The sequence below is a fragment of the Ictidomys tridecemlineatus genome, chromosome 4 (genome assembly GCF_052094955.1).
Source record: "Ictidomys tridecemlineatus isolate mIctTri1 chromosome 4, mIctTri1.hap1, whole genome shotgun sequence".
Taxonomy (NCBI): Eukaryota; Metazoa; Chordata; class Mammalia; order Rodentia; family Sciuridae; genus Ictidomys; species Ictidomys tridecemlineatus.
In genome coordinates this window covers 47,970,266-47,990,173 of record NC_135480.1, presented here as the reverse complement: position 1 = coordinate 47,990,173, position 19,908 = coordinate 47,970,266, and the positions used below count along the sequence as shown (strand labels likewise).

The 19,908-nt window shown below is 34.4% G+C and overlaps 1 protein-coding gene across 1 annotated transcript in view; it reads right to left on the bottom strand.

The window, feature by feature from the left end:
• Window positions 1–702: 702 nt before the first annotated feature.
• Copb1 (coat protein complex I subunit beta 1) overlaps window positions 703–19,908 on the bottom strand; it is a 37,468-nt gene continuing 18,262 nt past the window's right edge. Inside the window, exons 11-22 of the mRNA XM_078046437.1 lie at window positions 18,795–18,940; window positions 16,580–16,676; window positions 14,948–15,108; window positions 13,841–13,961; window positions 10,412–10,639; window positions 10,091–10,270; window positions 8,190–8,334; window positions 5,436–5,555; window positions 3,558–3,703; window positions 2,746–2,835; window positions 1,549–1,704; window positions 703–1,082 (exon numbers count right to left, since the gene is read on the bottom strand). Coding sequence (XP_077902563.1) covers window positions 1,023–1,082; window positions 1,549–1,704; window positions 2,746–2,835; window positions 3,558–3,703; window positions 5,436–5,555; window positions 8,190–8,334; window positions 10,091–10,270; window positions 10,412–10,639; window positions 13,841–13,961; window positions 14,948–15,108; window positions 16,580–16,676; window positions 18,795–18,940 — 1,650 coding nt within the window. The 3' untranslated portion in view covers window positions 703–1,022. The remainder of the gene's footprint in view (window positions 1,083–1,548; window positions 1,705–2,745; window positions 2,836–3,557; window positions 3,704–5,435; window positions 5,556–8,189; window positions 8,335–10,090; window positions 10,271–10,411; window positions 10,640–13,840; window positions 13,962–14,947; window positions 15,109–16,579; window positions 16,677–18,794; window positions 18,941–19,908) is intronic.

Sequence of the window (19,908 nt, the reverse complement as noted above, 5' to 3'; positions counted from 1 at the left end):
GAAAGGTGAAGGGTAAGGAACAGAGGTAATTTGGGAATAGAATAGCTTTTGATTTTTTTGGTATTGCAGATTGAACCCAGGGGAACTTTATCACAGTCCTTTTATGTTCTAATTTTTATTTTGAGACACGGTCTCACTAAGTCACTGAGGCTCTTCACCTTATGATCCTCCTGCCTCAGCCTCCTGAATTGCCAGGATTACAGGCATGTGCCCTAGCACCTGGTCCTAGAATAGCTTTTTGAATCCTGTAGAGTTAATCTTCCTAGTAAAACTTCAGTCAATGACTAGAACCAATTTAATTCCTAATATAGAATACCCAAAGTTAAATGTAACTGATTAAATAATCCATTTTTGATTATCTACTTTTCATTATAATTTAGAATAATTAAGAACAGTATGTCTGTTTCATTCGGGATCTATAATAACTCCTTTAAACCGAAGATGGATCTTTTTTCTCAAGTTATTTTGATACTTTCTCCCTGGAGCTAAGTTTGAGAAAAGACCCTTAGAACATGATAAGGCATTTTAGAGATGTCAATGTTGGAATACTAAATAAATAAAAAAGAATCAAGTAAGCCAAAGGCTTGTTTCATTTTATATCACTGTGTTTGTAAAGTTGCATATACCAACAGTTCAAACAATAATTTTAATTTATAATGAAAATCTATAACCCAACTAAAAAAAAATTCATTGCTACATAACTGAAATTATGTAATTATTTATTTATAAAATAACAAAAAATTTATGAATAAATCTGTTTATTGTACTATGAAAATGGTCTTGGTACATGTGAGAAACACATACTTTGAGGACAGCATTCAACTGTTAAGACAAAAGACAAACCATAATTTTAAACTCAATCTTGATTTAAGGGAAGGCTATAAATTATTGGCTGGAATGCATTCAGCATGAACTCAGATTCTACATAACATAAAGCATGAAAGAGTACAAAAGATATTCAAGTCCAATAAGCCCATAACCAAATTTTAAACTGTAAAGCTTCCAGGACTTTTTGATTATTCTTATATACTAGTTTTCTTCTGAGACAAGTTGATTTTATCTCCAAGAGATAAGGCCATCCCCTGAAAAGAAGAATAAAGATGTTTATTATTATTGAAACTGTACAACCAGCAGGTTATTCCAGCTGAATTAAGCCTCCATTCGATGATACCACATCAAAAATAAAACCAAAGGTATAAAAACAGATTCACCAAAATTTTACTGTGTTGAGTATATTACAGTGCTAGATCTATAATTCACTACATTTATACCTTGACTTTCAAAACAAACAAAAACCTCTCTAGAATCCATTCACAAATACCCCACAGAAATCAGTTGTTTTAAGCAAATATCCAAAAGTGATAGACCTAAAAGGTGGGCCTTTTAAATGAAGCAAAAGTTACATTTCTGTTCATCAAATACTATCCTTATATATGTGTGAATAGGCATAAAACATGAGTATAACAGAAGATACTACCTAGAGAAATAATAAAACAAATTCTTCCTCCCATTTAGTTCAGAGATGCTCTCATAAAAAGGAATTGTTACCTGACTCTTTGCACGAATTCTTATGTGGCCAGTAACAGCAGCATCTGGTCCCTGGTGAATTGGCTTCTCAATGCTGACATTTGCAAGTGCATCTTCTCCAAATATGGAACGAGCATAAAGATTGGCTGCCATGAAGCCACAGTAACCAGAAAGGGCCTGGGGGAGATTTGTGATAAATTCAGTAGTTTACTAGAGAACTACATACTGGCAAAACCAGACAACATAAGTGAATTATTTAAAGTAGTACTTATGTGGCAGTGGTTACAGGACCATGCGTTTGCCAAAATTCATACAACTATACATATGAAAAGTGTGAATTTTACTGTCTGTGCATTATTTTTCAACAAACCTGACTTAAAGAAATAGTACATTCCAATATGTATTTATGTATCTCTGCCTTATTCATTTGCTTCCTTCACAGGACCTTACGCTCCATGAAGGAAGAGAATATTATCATTGGACTCAGTATGTGTTGAATAAACTGTTACATGAATTAAAACCTCCCTGCTTGGGAGCAGACATTCTTTATTTCTGTTTCTGTCTGTCTGTCTTTGCAGTATTGGGGATGGAACCCAGGGCTTTTTGCATGCCATGTAAGCACTCTAAACTTAGTTTAGAGTTTGACAGCAGACATTCTTTTTATTGATAAAATAAATATTGTGACATTAACACAAATTTTATACAGAAAAAAAAATTCCTTAGAGTGCTAGCTCCATTTCTGCCTTTCTTTTCTAGTCGTTTTTCATATACTCACAAATAGAACAGAGAGTCATAGTATAATAAGAATTCTGAACTTGGGGTGGGAAATAAAAGAACCCTGAACTTAAGCAGATATATTCTGACCTATAGTCAGAGTCCACTGGGGAAGTCATGGATACTTTCTAATCCAGTAATACAAATAAATTATTTTGGAATAAGCCTCTATCTGAAAAGGGAAGAAAACTGAAAAAAATAATTTGACTATTCTGACTATTCAGTTGGGTAACTGCACCAGGAACAAGTAGGATGATATATTTAAAAAGAAACAGGTAAGTGGATTCAAACATTATATAGGTAACTTGTTTCAGATACTCCAGAAGAACACTATTTTTACCAAACTAAATTATAACAAAAACACATTAAAGGAAATATAAGATAACCAGGAATTCACTGTTACTACTCTCTGTCAAATTTTGAAATTTCCTAATCAAATTTTACCTTCTCTGGAGTGAGGCACTTCATGTTGGTTGACTTTAATATGTGCTGTAGGTAGTCATTTAAATCAATCATATTGGTGTTAACTGTCACCTACAGAGGAGAAAAAAGTTAAGGAGATCAAAATCCTATAATAAGAAAGTTGTGAATCACTGGTATTTTTAGAACCTCCTTCAACTCTTTAGAAGAGGGTGCAACAAAAAAGTAAATGACATCTACAAAATCTAACAACTTGCAGGTTGGTATTAGTACTTTTAGATATAGATAACTTCACAGAAGATCAATGAGGTATATAGATTAGTTCTAATTAAAAAAAAAAATTGAGGCTGAGCTGGTTATGGTGGCACTCCTGCAATCCCAGTGACTTGAGAGGCTGAGGCAGGAGGCATGCAAGTTTGAATCCAGCCTCAGCAGTTGGTGAGACCCTTAGTAAATGCACAAGACCCTGCCTCAAAAGAAAAAAGAAAGAACTGGTGATGCAGCTCAGTGGTAAAGCATCCTGGTTTAATAACCACTTGAACAAAAACAAAAACCTACCAAAAAAACTTTAAAAAAAGTATCAAGGCTCAAAGAAGCAAAGTTCCTTACAGGCAACAGACTTTTTGCAAGCCCCTTTGGATAATAGATTCAATTTATCATTCATACATGGAAGGGATGGAATATTTAATGTTTTAATCAATGAGATTTATTATTAATTATAGAATTATTAATCAATTTATAACAGCAAAACTAAACTACATACATGATTTCTAATTAAGGCTAATTTATAAGAACAAAAGAAAGATTAAGAGGCAAAAGATCTCCCAAAGACTAACTTTGTTTTCCCATTCAAATTCGGCCCACATCTGACGGAATTCAGCATCAGTGCAAGTTGCAGGCTGGATATAGTCCATGATGTCAATGTGGATATCACTGAGGACCACACAATTTCTGTCACTTGCTGCTCCAGAGACATCATAAACTGTAATATACATATATAAAAAGAACCATAATCACATATATATATATATATATATATATATATATATATATAAAATACCATATATTGGGCTCTATTCTAAGTGCTTTACAAACACTATCTGTTTAACAAACAATCCTGATAGTATTGTTTTCAATCCTATAGATGAGTAAATAAAAACACAGAAGAAATATGTTGCTCAAGGTCATCCAACTGATCAGTGGTGAGGCCAGGATATTCAGGCATGCTTTTTTGGGGTTGCTGCTAAACAAATAATTCAATTCACTGTGCAGATGTAAAAGGCACTAGTGGATACATGAGTAGGACAGAGTACCTACAGTAGGTCCCAATTAAAATTTTTGAATGAAAACTGTTGAACCATAGCATTTAAAACAAGATTATTTGCTTCTATGACTGCCTCTTCCATAGTAGAAAGTTATAATCTAATTGGAATCTACCTTTTCTCTTTTGAACTCTTCTGTCAACATTCCTCCACCCTTTCTATATTCAGAGAAAAGTAAAGGTACCAAGAAAAACCTCCTAAAACTAAATCTCCCTCTCTTGGAATCCACTTTCACATCCTTCCTTTTCATATCAGAAGTGCTGCCTCTTTTCAAGTAGTCTACTTATCATTTGTGATCGTTGTTTTGGTTCAGGACTTTACTCATTTAATTGTTATCTCTTTCAGGCTTGGTCTTTACCTTCCCATTCTCTATCAACATTTTCCCCTACATTATATACATATATTCATATATCCGAGGATCTCTTTTCATTATTAAAAAAAAAAAAACCTACTCCATCCTTGCATTCTTTTCTGGTTATTGCTCTCAAAGCCAAGGGCCTATACTCTGAGGCACTGGGTTCAAACCTCAGCACCACATTAAAAAAAAAAAAAAAAAGATCACAGATGGATAAATCCAAAGGACCCCTCTTTTCTGACTTTATGTTACTTAATCTCTTATGGTTTCAGATATTTCTGAAAGATTTTTCTTTACTTTTCTAACCACACTTGAGAATCCTTTATAGGCTCCTCCTCCTCTGACCAAACTTTTAGTATTACTGCTTTTCCTGCATGGCTTTGCAGAAACCTCGGTGAGAAATGATAGAAGGCTTAAGCCAAGGGAGTTAAATGGCTGAAAGGGAAAGAAGGACCGAACATAACAGGTGTTAAGGAGATGGTTACTAAACTCTAGGTGTATCAAGTTACTTGCATCTGTTCTAGCTGCCTCCTTATCTATCTGTAGAACACTGATCTTTTAAAATTGTTTTTTAAAAAAATATGCTTCCTAAATGAATGCTCCTGTACAAACTAACCTCTAGGTTTGAAATATCTATGTGCTTGGTTATAAGTGCTTATATGAAGTTTCAGATTCAATTCAAATGTTATCCTTTGAAAAAACACCCTCTTTCTTTATAAAGCTTTCTCCATTGTTAGCATTTTTTTCCTATATGAACCTAAAGCTTTAGTATATCAACTAAGGCTTATCATACTATTATCCCAGTTATACATTTTTCTATCTATCTTGTTCATTTGTCTGGTGGTTTCTTGAGGAAAGTGACACTATCTGGTTCATTTCTGCACATCTAGAATACAATACATACAAGAGGAAAGTACCTCATAAGTGATACATAAATAGAGTCAAGTCCTAACTTCAAGCCATGTACACAGCTATTCCCTACAGAAATTCTTTAATAAAAATATTCAAACATCACATGCCATAAAACAGTTTCTTACCTATATTGCCAAAAATTATTCCATTTTCTGTTGATGCTACCTTGACATTAGCTTTAATATTTGCAAAATCATGAGGAGCAAGAGTCAAAGGAGATGGCTTTTCCACAAGTTTCAGATCCCCTGGGGGAGAAAGAGTTTGAACATTTTTTAAGAAATTACATATATATGTATATATATTAACCACAAAACATTAAAATATATAAAACTTATGTTTCTAACATAAGAATTATGATTGAAATATTAGGACAAAATAAAGAAATCATTTAAGGGCTGGGGATGTGGCTCAAGCGGTAGTGTGCTCGCCTGGCATGCGTGCGGCGCGGGTTCGATCCTCAGCACCACATACAAAAACAAAGATGTTGTGTCCACCGAAAACTAAAAAATAAATATTAAAAAATTCTTAAAAAAAAAAAGAAATCTTTTAATATTCTTATTATTCATACCAATCTGAACATTTTGTTTTAAAAGGTAACAGGCATCTCAGGATTAAGTCCATTTAATTATATGTGTATGTGGAGAGGTACTTTAAATATACCATTTGATTTCAGTAAAAGAATACAAACTTCTCAAAAAGCTTAGGTCCTAAGTATATACTCCTTTACAATGAAAGACAAAACAATCTGTAAAAAGACTTAAATTCTTAGAGACAGAGTTCCTTGTATATAGGTATCAAGCTTGCTGAGGAAGACAGGGCAAAATTATGGTTCCCTCAATACCTTGAAACCCTAAATGTTACAAAAGCCAAATGGAATTTGCCGGGGACAGTGCCTTGTTCCTGTATACAATTCACATTTTCAAAACCAGATGTATAAGTGGTCAGAGCAAGTTTGACTCATGTGTCTTTATTAAGAAGAAATTAAGACATCACATGTTGCTAACTGCAATAATGATGCATTATTTTAGCTGCTTGTGTACTAACAGGATTTATAAAATACCTAATTCTGAACTAAGACAATTAAAATTAAGTGAGCTACTTGGAGTGTGTGGGTGTGTGTGTAGAGATACAGGTATTCATTCACTGAAATTAAATATATTTAAAGTACTTCTCCACATACATTTAAATAGCTCTTATTATATCTAGAAAAACTGACATTTGCTAGATAAAACTCAGAATTGAACCTATTTAATGAGTTAATAGCATAATCATGGTTAAGTATGACAAAGGTTCAGAAAATTGAAGTTGAAGACAAAATTTTAAATTAAAGTTCAAAAAAAATCACAAAGGGCTTTTGTAAAGGATCTTTACAATGAAAACTACAGAACCATTAAGAAAGAAATTGAGGAAGACCTTAGAAGATGGAAAGACCTCTGTGTTCTTGGATAGGCAGAATCAATACTGTCAGAATGGCTGTACTACCAGAAGTACTATACAGATTCCCATCAAATGCAATTTCCATCAAAATTCCAATGACATTCTTCATAGAAATACAAAAAACTGTCACAAAATTCATTTGGAGAAACAAGAGGTCCAGAAAAGGTAAAGCAATCCTTAGAAAAATGAAGCAGGAGGCATCATAATACTAGAACTTCAACTAAAAGTGGATCAAAAACCTAGGAATTAGACCAGAAACCCTGTACATACTAGAAGAAAATATAGGCTGAACACCTCAACACATTGACTCAGGAACTGACTTCCTTAACAAAACTCCTAAAGCATAAGAAGTAAAATAAAAAAATCAATAAATGGGAAGGTATCAAACAGCAGAGCAAACAGATGTGAAAAGAGAATCTACAGAATGGGAGAAAATCTTTGCCCACCTGTACCTCAAATAAGACGTTAATTTCCAGGATATACAAAGAACTCAAAAAGCTTAACAACAAAAAAATAAATAACCCAATCAATAAATGAGCAAAAGAACTGAAGAGACCCTTCTTAAAAGAAGAAATACAAATGGTCGATAAATATATGAAAAAAATGTTCAACATCTCTAGTAATTAGAGAAATGAAAATTAAAACTACACTAAGATTCCATCACACCATACTCAGAATGGCAATTATTAAGATTACAAGTAACAACAAATGTTGGTGAGATGTGAGGGGAAAGGGAACACTCATATATTGTTGGTGGACTGCAAATTGGTGCAACCCCTCTGGAAAACAGGATTCCTCAAAAAAATAAAAACTAGTTATCCCACTCCATGGCATATATCCAAAGGATTTAAAATCAACATACTAAGTGATGCAGCCACAATTTATAAAAGCTAAGCTATGGAACCATCCTGATGCCCATCAACAGATGAATGGATAAAGAATTTGTAGTATGTATACTATAACTATAGTAATGGAATACTACTCAGCCATAAAGAAGAATGACTTTATGACATTTGCCAGTAAATGGATAGGTCTGAAGACTATAATGCTAAATGAAATAAGCCAATCCCCAAACACCAAAGGTTGAATGTTTTTGCTGATATGTAGAAGCTAAACTATAATAAAGGCTGGGGGGGGAGAATAGAAGTTCGGTAGATTAAATAAAGGGCAATGAAGGGAAGGGAAAGAGATAAGAATAGGAAAGACAATAGAATAAATCTAAAGTAATTTTCCTATGTACACATATGAAAATACCTTCGTGAATCCTACCTTTGTGTCCACCCATAAGAATGGATTCCTAATTAGAATAAGATATATTCCATGCTTGTATAACTTTATCAAAATGTAATCTACTGTCATGTATAACTAAGAAGCACTAGTTTAAAAAAAAAACAAAAGAATTCTTATACTGAAACCTGTGCACTTATGATAAATTTCCTTACCTAGAGTAGCTAACTCTAATGTGCAGTTCTGCAAAGTATCACTGGTTTGGTTCACGACAAGTACATCCAGGACAATATCATACTGATTGACATGAACATAAGCTTCTGCATATACAGGATCTGAGAAACCTGTCAACTGGGTGACCTATCAAAACAAAAATAAATGTAATCATAATCAAGGAAATGACACAATTTAACCAAACATACCTTAATCAAATGATTAAGTTTGGTTAATTAACAGATGTGCTTAGATTAGAAAAGATATTTTGAGACAGATGTAATAAAATGGTTCTATAATGCAGAATGGAAACTGAAACAGGGAAAATTAGAAATAATAGGTCCTTAAGCTTAAAAAGTTATACAAACAATACAGAATTTAAAATTCTAATTTAAAGATGATATCCAGGCATGTATTGGTTTTTTTTTGTTTTGTTTTAGTGTTGGAGACTGAACCCAGAGCCTTGTACATGCTAAGCATGAACCCTACCACTGATCTACAACTCTAGTCCATCTATTTTTTAAGCTGACTTCATATAAGGTATTTTATTAATGCTGATTAGTAGTTAGTAGTTCAGTGGCAGAAAGATGTTCAATGTTTGGCAAATACATTAAACATTGTCCTAACTCAACAACTGTATACATTTGTATATATTTTCATTTAAATTTCTTAATTAAGTATCTAAACTCAAAATTTGCCCTCTGAAACTCAGGAGCCAAATAAAATTAAGATAATGTGGTAGTCTCTTCTACTCAACTCAAGCTCAAGAAGTAAACAGATCATAACAGCAAGAGATGCTTGTAATGTCATCAAAATAAAATTTAAAATGCCTCTCCAAAATTTAAAAAACTCCCAAGATATAGCACTTAAAAAATGTAATATTCGGGCTGGGGCTGTGGCTCAACAGTAGAGCACTCACTTGGCATGTGCGTGCCCTGGGTTTAATCCTCAGCACCACATAAAAATAAAGGTATTGTGTCCTACTACAACTAAAAAATAAATATAAAAAAAAGTCATATAGTCATCAAAAGCATAGGCAACAAAAGAGAAAACAGATTAATTAGAACTTGAAGGATTTGAAGAGACAATCCTCTAAAGAAGTTATACAAATAGCCAATAACACATGAATAGTTGTTTTTTTTTTTAACTCCTGGGGGGCTGGGGTTGTGGCTCAGCGGTAAAGTGCTCACCTAACGTGTGAGGTCCTGGGTTCAATCCTCAGCACCACATAAAAATAAATAAAATAAAGTATTAAAAAAAAAACAATTGCAGTATTAAAAAAAAAAACAATTGCAGGTGGGGTTGTGGCTCAGAGGTAGAGCACTTGCCTCGCATGCGTGACCCACTGGGTTTGATCCTCAGCACCACATAAAAATAAAATAAAGATATTGTATCCACCTACAGCTGAAAAACAAATATTTAAAAAAAAACAAAAACAAAAACAGCAGGACAGGGCTGGTGATGTAGCTCAGTGTTAGAGTACTTGCCTAGGACTTGCGACTTTGGGTTCAACCCCACCCCCAGCACTGTAAAAACAAAACAGTTGGCCTCAAACTTATGATCCTCTTGTTTCAGCTTCCTAAGCCATTAGAATCACAGGCATGTGCTAATTACTACTTTTTTTTTCTTTCTTTTTTTTGGGGGGTATTGGAGATTTAAGGCAATGATGTTTACCCTGAGCTACACCCCCAACCTTTTTTGTTTTTTATTTTGAGACAGGGTCTCATTAAGTTGCTTAGAGCCTTGCTAAGTTGCCGAGGCTGGCCTCAAACTTGTAATCCTCCTGCCTCAGCCTCTCAAGCCACTGGGATTACAGGTGTGTGCACATGCACCCCAACTCTTGATTACTACTTTCTTAAGTAGTTATTTTAAACAATTTACAGCATATTTGATATTTTGTTACCTTGTTAAGTTTAGATGCTAGGGGATCTGCTGCTTCTTTCCTCTGTGTGTTACCCATTGCTGCCAACAAACTCAGCTGAAACTGATCTTCCTTGCAGTTCATTTCATTCTTAGCAGTTAGTTGCATGAAGGAAATGGGGTCATCAGGCTGTACTGTCACATTTCTCTTTTCAGATTCTTTCTGTGTTGAGAAAACAAGACACATGACTTTATATGGAAAGAGTTTTTACAGGCCTTTAACAGGAACAGCCTCATCACATGGGGACTGAAAAATCAACAATAAAAACCCAGAAAGTACTTTTATAACCTTATATTTATTTACCTTTTGAGATAGTTTCTCTTCTTCAAGTTTAGCAGATAGCATCTGAGAAAGGGACTGTCTGCATTCCTTATTAAAAATGTCGTTCATTAAAGGTGAACATTCAGATAAGACCTTGAGGCACAGGGAAATTCTGTCTACATCATCATCAGTAATTGGCTTCTTAGGAAGAGAGGATTTTCCCAAATGAAGGATAGTTGCCATGAGCAACATAGCCTCAGCAACAAAAGACTAGAAAAACAGAGAAACTGATCATTATGTCATGAATCCCCAAATTGCAGTTTTGTTACTTCATAATTCAAGAAATAACTCATAACTCAAGAATAAATCTAATTTTTTATTTCACTTGAATAAGACTTCAAATCCTTTACATTATCTCTACAGTATCCTTTTTGTATACTTCTCCTTTTAAATTCTAACGGCCACCTTTTGAGATTTCCATTAATAGCCTCAAATATGGCCTTATCATATATTGAAAAACAGCAATGCCTTTTTAATGGTTTCTGCTTTCATCCTAACTATAGAAAAATTAAAAGAATGATACACTTCACTAATTGTTGACATTTTGCTATATATGCTTTCTTATTTGCTCATACATAAACATTTTTTTAGTCATATATGAAAGTAAGATTTTTTTATCTCATAATTTCATTAGCATCTATCATCTAAGAATTAGTACAATTTCCAATCAAACCACAATATTATTTTCTGACCAGAGAAATTTAACAATCCCAAATTATATCTACTATATTTTGAAATCAAATCTTCCTATATTGTTTCAAAATGTTTTTACTTTTTAAATCCAAGATCAGCTTCATGAATTTAATTTGGCTATTATTCTGTTTAGTCCCTTTTAATCTAGACCAGTTTCCTGTTTGTTTTTAATTACAGTGACTTTCTTAAAGAAGCCAGACCAACTTATTTTTTTTAATAGAATGTTTCATTATTATGGCTAAAATACCAGATACATTATATTTTATATTTCTAAATACAATGTATCAGGAAGCATGTATTGGTTGTTCCACTACTAGTGATGCTAAGTGTGATGACCTATTGCTATCTTAATTTTTATATGGCACAAGCATTTTACTCTGCATGTAAATACCTTCAGTGATTTCCCCTGACCTTCATACTGAAGTCCACATTACTTGGCCTGCCATTCAAAGTCTTCCACAAGTGAATTCCAGATTATTTTTTTCAGTTTCATGTAGCATCATTCTGACATAGATGCTCTATGCCCTTGCCAAACTGCCTGGATACAATACCTTTATTTTATTTATTTTTATGTGGTGCTGAGGATTGAACCCAGAGCCTCACATGTGTGAGGCAAGCACTCTTCCACTGAGCTATATCCCCAGCCCCTTTCAAAGTTTTGATTATATCATTCTTTGATTATTTTAGCAATAAAGTAAAAAAAAGAAATGAACAAAAATAAAATAAAAACATCCATAAATTTACTAATGAAAGTTTTTTTTTCCCCCATTTTTGGTACCAGGAATTGAGCCTAGGGATGCTTAACCACTGAGTCCTTTATATTTTTTACTTTGAGACAGAGTCTCATTAAGTTGTTTAGGGACTCACTAAGTTTCTGAGGCTGGCCTCAAATTTGCAATTCTCCTGCCTGAGCCTCCTGAATCATTAGGATTAAAGAAAATGCACCAATATGCCTGTTCCATGGAAAGATTTTAAAAATGAAAGCAAAGAGTTTAAGAAAAATAAAAGTTGAGAGGATTCTCACCAGCACATTTGTATTATAAGAATGATCAAATTGTTTAGGCAGAAAGAAGACTGATGAAAATTTGAATTTTTTGACACAAAGGAAAGAAAAGCACTATAAATGGTAAATATAAGGCTTTTCCTCCCTTAAAAAAAAAATCTTTTGGCAGGGCAGTGCATGTCTATAATCCCAGTTACCATCAACTACTCAGGCGGCAGGAGGATCTTCAAAGCCAGTTTTGGCAACTTAACAAGACCCTATCTCAAAAATTAAAAGGGCTGAGGAGTTGGAGTTGTAGGCTCTGGGTTTGATTCCGAGCAGTGCAAAGAAGATTTAAAAAAAAAAAAAAGTAGTAGCAGGAAATCTTCCAAAGAAAACTGACTATGACAGACAAATGGATAAAAAAACATGTATACACAAAATGCAGTATTATTCTGCATTAAAAAGCAAGGCAATTCTGATATAAACTACAACATGGATGAACCCTGAAGACATTATGCTAAGTGAAATAAATTAGATACAAAAGAACTTTATGATTCCACTAATATGAGGTACCTAGAATTAGGCAAATTTATATAGACAGAAAGGGGGCATGAAAGAATGGAGAGTTACTGTTTATTGGATACAAAGTGTCAGTTTGGGATGATGAGTAAGCCCTGGAGAGGGATGGCTGCACAATAATGTGAATGAATTTAATGCCACTCAACTGTACACTTAAAGTGATTAAAACACTTAAAGTGGTTATAACATTTTATGTTACATGTATTTTATCAGAATAAAAAAATGAAGCAAAGGGCTGGGGCTGTAGCTCAGTGGCAGAGCGCTTACCTAGCACATGTGAGGCACTGGGTTCAACCTTAGCACCACATTAAAAGCAAACAAATAAAATAAAAGCATGCTGTCCATCCACAACTACAAAAAAATAAATAAATAATAAAATAAAATAAAAATTAAGGAAAAAGGAAGCATCACCCCCCCCTTGGGAAGGTTCTTGAACTTTGCCCTGTTCCCAACTCTCAACAGCTGTCCCTCCCCACGCTGGTCCAGTCACTGACAAAAGAAGAAAATGGGGGGGCTGGGGATGTGGCTCAAGCGGTAGTGCGCTCGCCTGGCATGTGTACGGCCCGGGTTTGATCCTCAGCACCACATACAAACAAAGATGTTGTGTCCACCGAAAACTAAAAAATAAATATTAAAGATTCTCTCTCTATCTCTTTAAAAAAAAAAAAAAGAAGAAGAAAAGGGGGGAAAAATTATGAAAGAAAAAAAAAAAAAGGACTAACTATTTAAAGAAAAAACAACAATGTATCATAGAGTTCATAACCTGACATGTGAGTATGAATGTAGGACAATGTTCAGAAACTATGATAAAGATATGAATTATCCGAGAGACATTCTGGGAAAAAATAATAGATTTTTATTTTTGGATGAAGATTCTGGAGAGAGAGGGGCATTTCCTTTACTGGTCCTTGATTAATCCCAGCAAACAGAAGTAACTTCATAAACCCTCTTGTCTCCTCCACTAGTCTACACATGTTATCATTATTGTATTGCTCTATCTATTTTTCACTCAGATTGTACTATTATATCCATTTTTCCTATTAAACCATGAGCTCTTTCATTATAGGATTATCTTATGGGGTTCTCAATGTACAATACATATAATTGGTGCTCAATAATAAGTTGGTGAGTAAATGTAGAATAAATTAACTTACATTTTGTTTTTTCTTCTCTGGAACCAAAGCTACATAGCGCAATGCAATCTTGGTCAGAGTGGTGGCAAGGGAGGCAGCAACAAAGAAATCTCCATCCAGAAGGAATCCTCTAAGGGGAGGTCTGCAATCCAATGAAGGAAAATGAAAACCACTAACTTCTTAAGCAGCTGCAGCTTTTGTACAAATGATTTACATAAATCACCCTCACTCCCAACCTTCAGTTAAATCCTTCTTTGGCTCTCAAAAAGAAAAAGAATACATGATGTTAATACTTTTCTTCAAATCACTCAAGAGCCAAATGAATGAAAGTAAAAAAAAAAGTTTGGTTAAGGAGGCTGAGGCAAGAGGATTGCCAAGTTCAAAGCTAGCCTCAGCAACTTAGCAAGACCCTAAGCAATTTAATGAGTCCCTGACTTAAAATAAAAAATAAAAAGAACTAAGGATGTCATTCAGTGAATAAGCATACTTGGATTCAATTCCTGGTACAAAAAAAGAAAAGAAAAGGGTGTATGTACTGGAGCTAATGACTTTCAAAGGTTACAAACTTCTCTAAGTCAAATTTCTCTTCTGTGAAATGGAGATGATATAACCAATCTATCTCAAAAGGTTTTTGTCAAGACCATATGAGACAAACTACTTAGCACAATGCTTTGCACACAGTAAGTATTCAATAAATTTTAGGCATAATTTTCATCATCTTCATCACAAAAAAGGAGAGTAAAATAAAGGAGAAAACATTAAAAATGTTATTCCGTCAAATGGGGGGAAAAAAAAACAAGAAGAAATGGAAATCTCCAAAATATCTCTTCAGATACTAATGGGCAACCAAACTCAAATATCATCTTTACCTCCACTTCACATTTTCCATGTGAGTAAAATGATTTTAAACAGTCATTTCAGTGAAAACAGAAGAGCAGAGGATTAAAACCATTAACACAATTCATGGGGGAAAAAGTAAACACCTTCCTCCTTTCAAGTACTTTAAAGGGCAAAGACTTTCATTTTGGTTACAAAAACAAATGAATAAAAGAAATCATGTGACTGTTTTATACATGAGAATTACAATAAAAATAGTTCAGCTGGCAGGGCACAGGGACCATAAATTACCTGTCTTCCTCTTTCTTGGTGGGTCTAGAACTGCTGAGGGCACTCTGAGTTGCATAAGTACCCATTTCAGTAACCAATTTTTGAACTGGCCCCACAGTTATTTCTTCTTCAGGCTTTAATTCACCAGCTTCTTTCTTTATTTCTGACTCTACAATTGGGATCTAAAAAATCAATTAGAAAAATCAATTTAATAGTAATATGAAAAACAAGCAAAATCATGTTTCTTTGTTTATTTACTATCTGCAGTACTATAGATTTTTTTTTCCTTAACTTTATTACCCCTGAATTTCATCCTCAATCCTTTTTAAAATTTTGAGATAGGATCTTGCTCTCAAAGTTGAGGCTGGTCTCAAACTTGCAATCCTCCTGCCTCAGCCTCCCAAGTTGCTGGGATAACAGGTAGGCACTACAACAAGCTACAAAATCACATTTTTCCTTCCTTCTTAGGAAATGCAATGGGAAGAACAGGGGCTCTGGAGTTGGACATCCTTGGCTTTTAATTTTTCTCTGCCACTATACTAGTATATGGTTCTGGAAAGTTAATTAAACTACTTTGAGCCCCAGTTTCTTAATTTGTTAAGTGGAAATCACTTCCATACCAAGTTACTTTCAAGAAAAATGCATTGGCTTTATTCTTCATCCGTTCTCTTGAAAAATTAACTTAAACCAGCACTCATTTTTCTATAAAAAGAAATAAATTTGACTCATTTGTACCAATCACTTCATCAACCATCCTTTTTAATTAACCAAGGGCTACTTTGTATTTATTCCTTAATACTAGTCTAATTTAAGAGTTCTCACTGGGCACTGTGGTGGCACTTCCGTAGTCCCAGCAATTTGAAAGGCTGAGACAGGAGGATTGAAAGTTCAAAGCCACTCTCAGAAACTTAGTGAGGCCCTAGGTAACTTATCGATACCCTGTCTCAAAATAAAAAAATAAAAAGTGCTGGGGAATGTAGCTCAGTGGTTAAGTGCACCCAGGTTCAAACCCTGGTGGTGGTGGTGGGGGGGGATGAGTGCTCAAGAGTCTTTAATCATTACCAATTTCAACACTTTCTATTTTATAGAGGAAAAAACTAAAATCCAGTTCAGAAACTTAAATTCAAGGTTCCAGAGCTAATTATTGGCAGAACCAAAAGAAGGCATCCCTAATTTTAAGGAATAAATACAAAGTAGCCTTTAAGGCTCAATTATCTGGCTAATTAAAATATATTTTTCAGTCTGGTCACTACTAAATAAAAACACGAATGTAAATCATCACATAAAAGATTTTTTTCTTTTTTGGTGATGCTGGGGATTGAACCCAGGGCCTCTCACATGCTAGGCAAGCACTCTACCACTGAACTATGTCCCTAGACTACTAGATTTTTCAGAAGCATTAACCACCATATAAAGCAAGATTTACACTGACTGTGGCGGTGCATGTTTGTAATCTCTGCAATTTGGAAGTCTGAGGCAGGAGGATCACAAGTTCAAGGTCAGTCTCAGTAACTCCTGGAGACCCTCAGCAACTTAACAAAAACCTATCTCAAAAGAAAAAGGACTACCGATGTAACTCAGCGGTAAAGTACCTCTGAAATCAAGTTCCAGTACCAAAGATAAGCAAGCAGGATTTACTAAAGTAAAACATACCTCTCCAAGGGACCTACGGACTTCCGTCATCACACTTTGAATGTCTTCCTTGGTACTACAGTATTCTCCCAGGATCCATAATGCACCTCGATAAATCCTAGGATAAGAATACAAAATCTGAAACACATACCTCAAAAAGAAATCCTGAAGCAGAAATCTTTCTTTGTGAATTTAAGCTCAAGTGAAAAAAATAAGATTCTGCAGTTCCAAGGAAGTATGGAAGAATGTTTCATATAGAATGTAACAATAAGTTTTTATTCTTTCCAGAAATCACAAGAAAAATTACTCTTCTCATTTCTCATTATTGGGAAGCTTCTAAAGTTGACAAACCCAGTATTAAAAATAAAATGCCAAAACACTTCCCAGGAAAGTGTCCCTTATGGCAGTTAAGGTAAATTTGGCTTTACCACTTTCTACTATAAGATATGTATTATTTTAATGAAAAATTAATTTACTTATCTGCAGTCACTGAAGAGACAAACAGAACAATATATACAGAGGTGCAAGAACACACATGCTAGGGTGTGTAGCTCAGTAGTGAAACATTTCTTTGGCATGTGAGAGATCATGGGTTCAATCCCAAGCACAGGAAAAAACAAAACAAAATATAGCAAAACAAAACCTAAACACAGCAATGATGTCTATAATCCTATCACCAGGAAGGTTGAGGCAGGAGGAACTCTAGTTGAAAGCCAGCCTGGGCAACGTAGTGAGACCTGTTTTAGAGTGAAGTAAAAAGAGCTGGGAATGGCAGATCAGTGGTACAGTGCTTGCTTAGCATGCAGGAGGCGTTGCGTTCAATCCTCACTGGGGGAAAAAATAGCAAAAATTCTCTGATTTAAAATGTTAAAGTGGGGAAGGGAGGGGCCTTGGGGTTATAAATGATGGTAGAATATGATGATCATTATTATACAAAGCACATGTATAAAGACACGAATTGGTGTGAATATACTTTGTATTCAACCAGAGATATGAAAAATTGTGCTCTATATGTGTAATAAGAATTGTAATGCATTTTGCTATCATATATAAAAAAGAAAAAAAGAAAAAAAACATGTTAAAGTGGCTTAAGTCTTCACTCTTCTTTTCCCTAAGATTTTAAATTTACTCAGAAAAAAAATCAATTTAGAAACTGAAGTTTTAAGAGTTTATGGATTTCAATGATATGATTCCCCCCCCCCCTCAGGAAGGAAACAAATCTTACTCACTTCCATGTAATACTTCATATTATAAAGACAATTTTGTATGGGTCCCTTCCTTCTTATCTAAGCAGATATAATTCAAGTCTGTCATAGGATACTCATCAGATTCTTGTGTGTGTGTGTGTGTGTGTGTGTGTGTTGGGGTGGGTATTGGGTATTGAACATAGGGCCTTGCACATGCTGGGCAAGCATTCTATCATTGATCTATATTCCCATATTCTTAGCCCTTTTTATTTTTATTTTTGAGATGAGTTTTACTAAGTTACCAAAACTACCCTCAAACTTGCCATCCTACTGCTTCATCCTCCTGGGTAGCTGGAATTATATGTGTGCTGACACCTGGCCAGCCATCAGATTCTTAAAATGAAGCCGAATTTGCATTAGACAATTCTTGGTATTGGAGATACAGTCCGGAGGTAAAGTATTTGCCCAACACCATCAAGGTCCCAGGTTTGAGTAACCACCACAAACAAACAATAAAAAACAAATAATCCTTTTTCATTAGTAAGGGCCATCTGAAGAGAAATACACATCAGATTTGGGTTGCATTTCCTATCTTTCTCTTCAACAAATGCTAAAGGGGGATATAAATAACAATAATATTTCAAAAATACACCATTTACAAAAATATAAAAATATGCTTCTTAGTCACTTTAGAATTCATACTGTTTTAGAAGAAATCAGAAAGAAAAATCTAGCTAAATCTATAAAATAAATTTAGCTCCTCTCCATTCTATATAATGTTTTATCCAGAAGTAGGAACTGAATCTAGGAGCACCATTGAGCTATATCCCCAACTCTTTTTATTTTTTACTTTGAGATAGCTTCTCAAAGTTGCTCAGGCTGACCTCAAATTATGAGCCTTTTAATTCAGCTTTCAAAGTAGCTGAGATTACAGGTGTGCCCCACTAAGCCCATCTCTCTCCATTATACTTTCTATCAATTAGCTCTTTGAAGGTAGAAATTGATAAAATGCTCACTTGACATTATACCAAAATATATTTTAAACCTACTTGACAGATTTAATAGCATGAAAGACTTCAAGCATCTTCTCAACAATCAGCATTCTCAAACTATCAAAGCGCTGAATGGCTTCACGAACAAACTCCAAGACATCTGCAGCTGCTGCTTCATTACTGTCACTGAGAAATTCCATTAACTAAATGGGAAAAAAAAGAGGCAGGGGAATAAGATTAGCAATTATATGATTTTCAGGAAGAAAATGATCTAAGACAAGAAGTAAATTAAGATCCAGGAACAGTGGTGCACACCTATAATCCCAGACTTAGGAGACTGAGACAGGAGGATTCCAAGTTTGAGGCTAGCCTTAGCAACTTAGTGAGACTCCATTTCAAAATAAAAAAGGACTGGGATATAGCTCAATGGTAAAGCACCCCTGGTTTCAATCCCTAGTACCCTCCCCTCAAAAAAAAAGAAAAAATTAAGAAATTTCAAAAGAATGTAACTTTTAAAATACAAAACAAAATATAAGTAGAGAGACAGGTACTATTATGAAAAAAAATCACAATGGTTTCTCTATATGCACTTAAATTTATTATAAAAATCACTATAAAAAGAGAATTTAGAAATCAAGTCAAGGTAGGCTTGGTATCACACATTTATAATCCAAGCTACTCAGCTGAGGCAGGAAACTTGCAAGTTCAAAGCTAGCCTCAGCAACTGAATCAGACTATCTCACAATAAAATGAAGAGTTGAGGATGTAGATAAGTGCAATGGTAAAGCACTTGCCTAGCATGTGAAATCCTGGGTTCAAACCTCAGTACCACCAAAAAACAAACAAGTAAACAAAACAACAACAAAACCCACTACAAATCCCATTAGATAATCCTAAATTATAAGAAAAATCATTTTAGAGAAAATGTAAAACTCAGAGGCAAATCTTCAACTATACTAACCTACCTCAAAATATTCTAGTTCTGTAAATTTTTCCCATAACTGATTTTTTCAACTTTTAGAGATAAAACTTGTGGTGGTGAATGCAAAAGGGGGCTAAGGAAGAAGGACTGCAAGTTTGAGGCTGATCTTGGCAACTTAGCAAGACCCATAAAAAGGATTGGGGTTTTACTTTGAAATTTTGTGGTTCCAAAAAGTTGACATTTAAGATT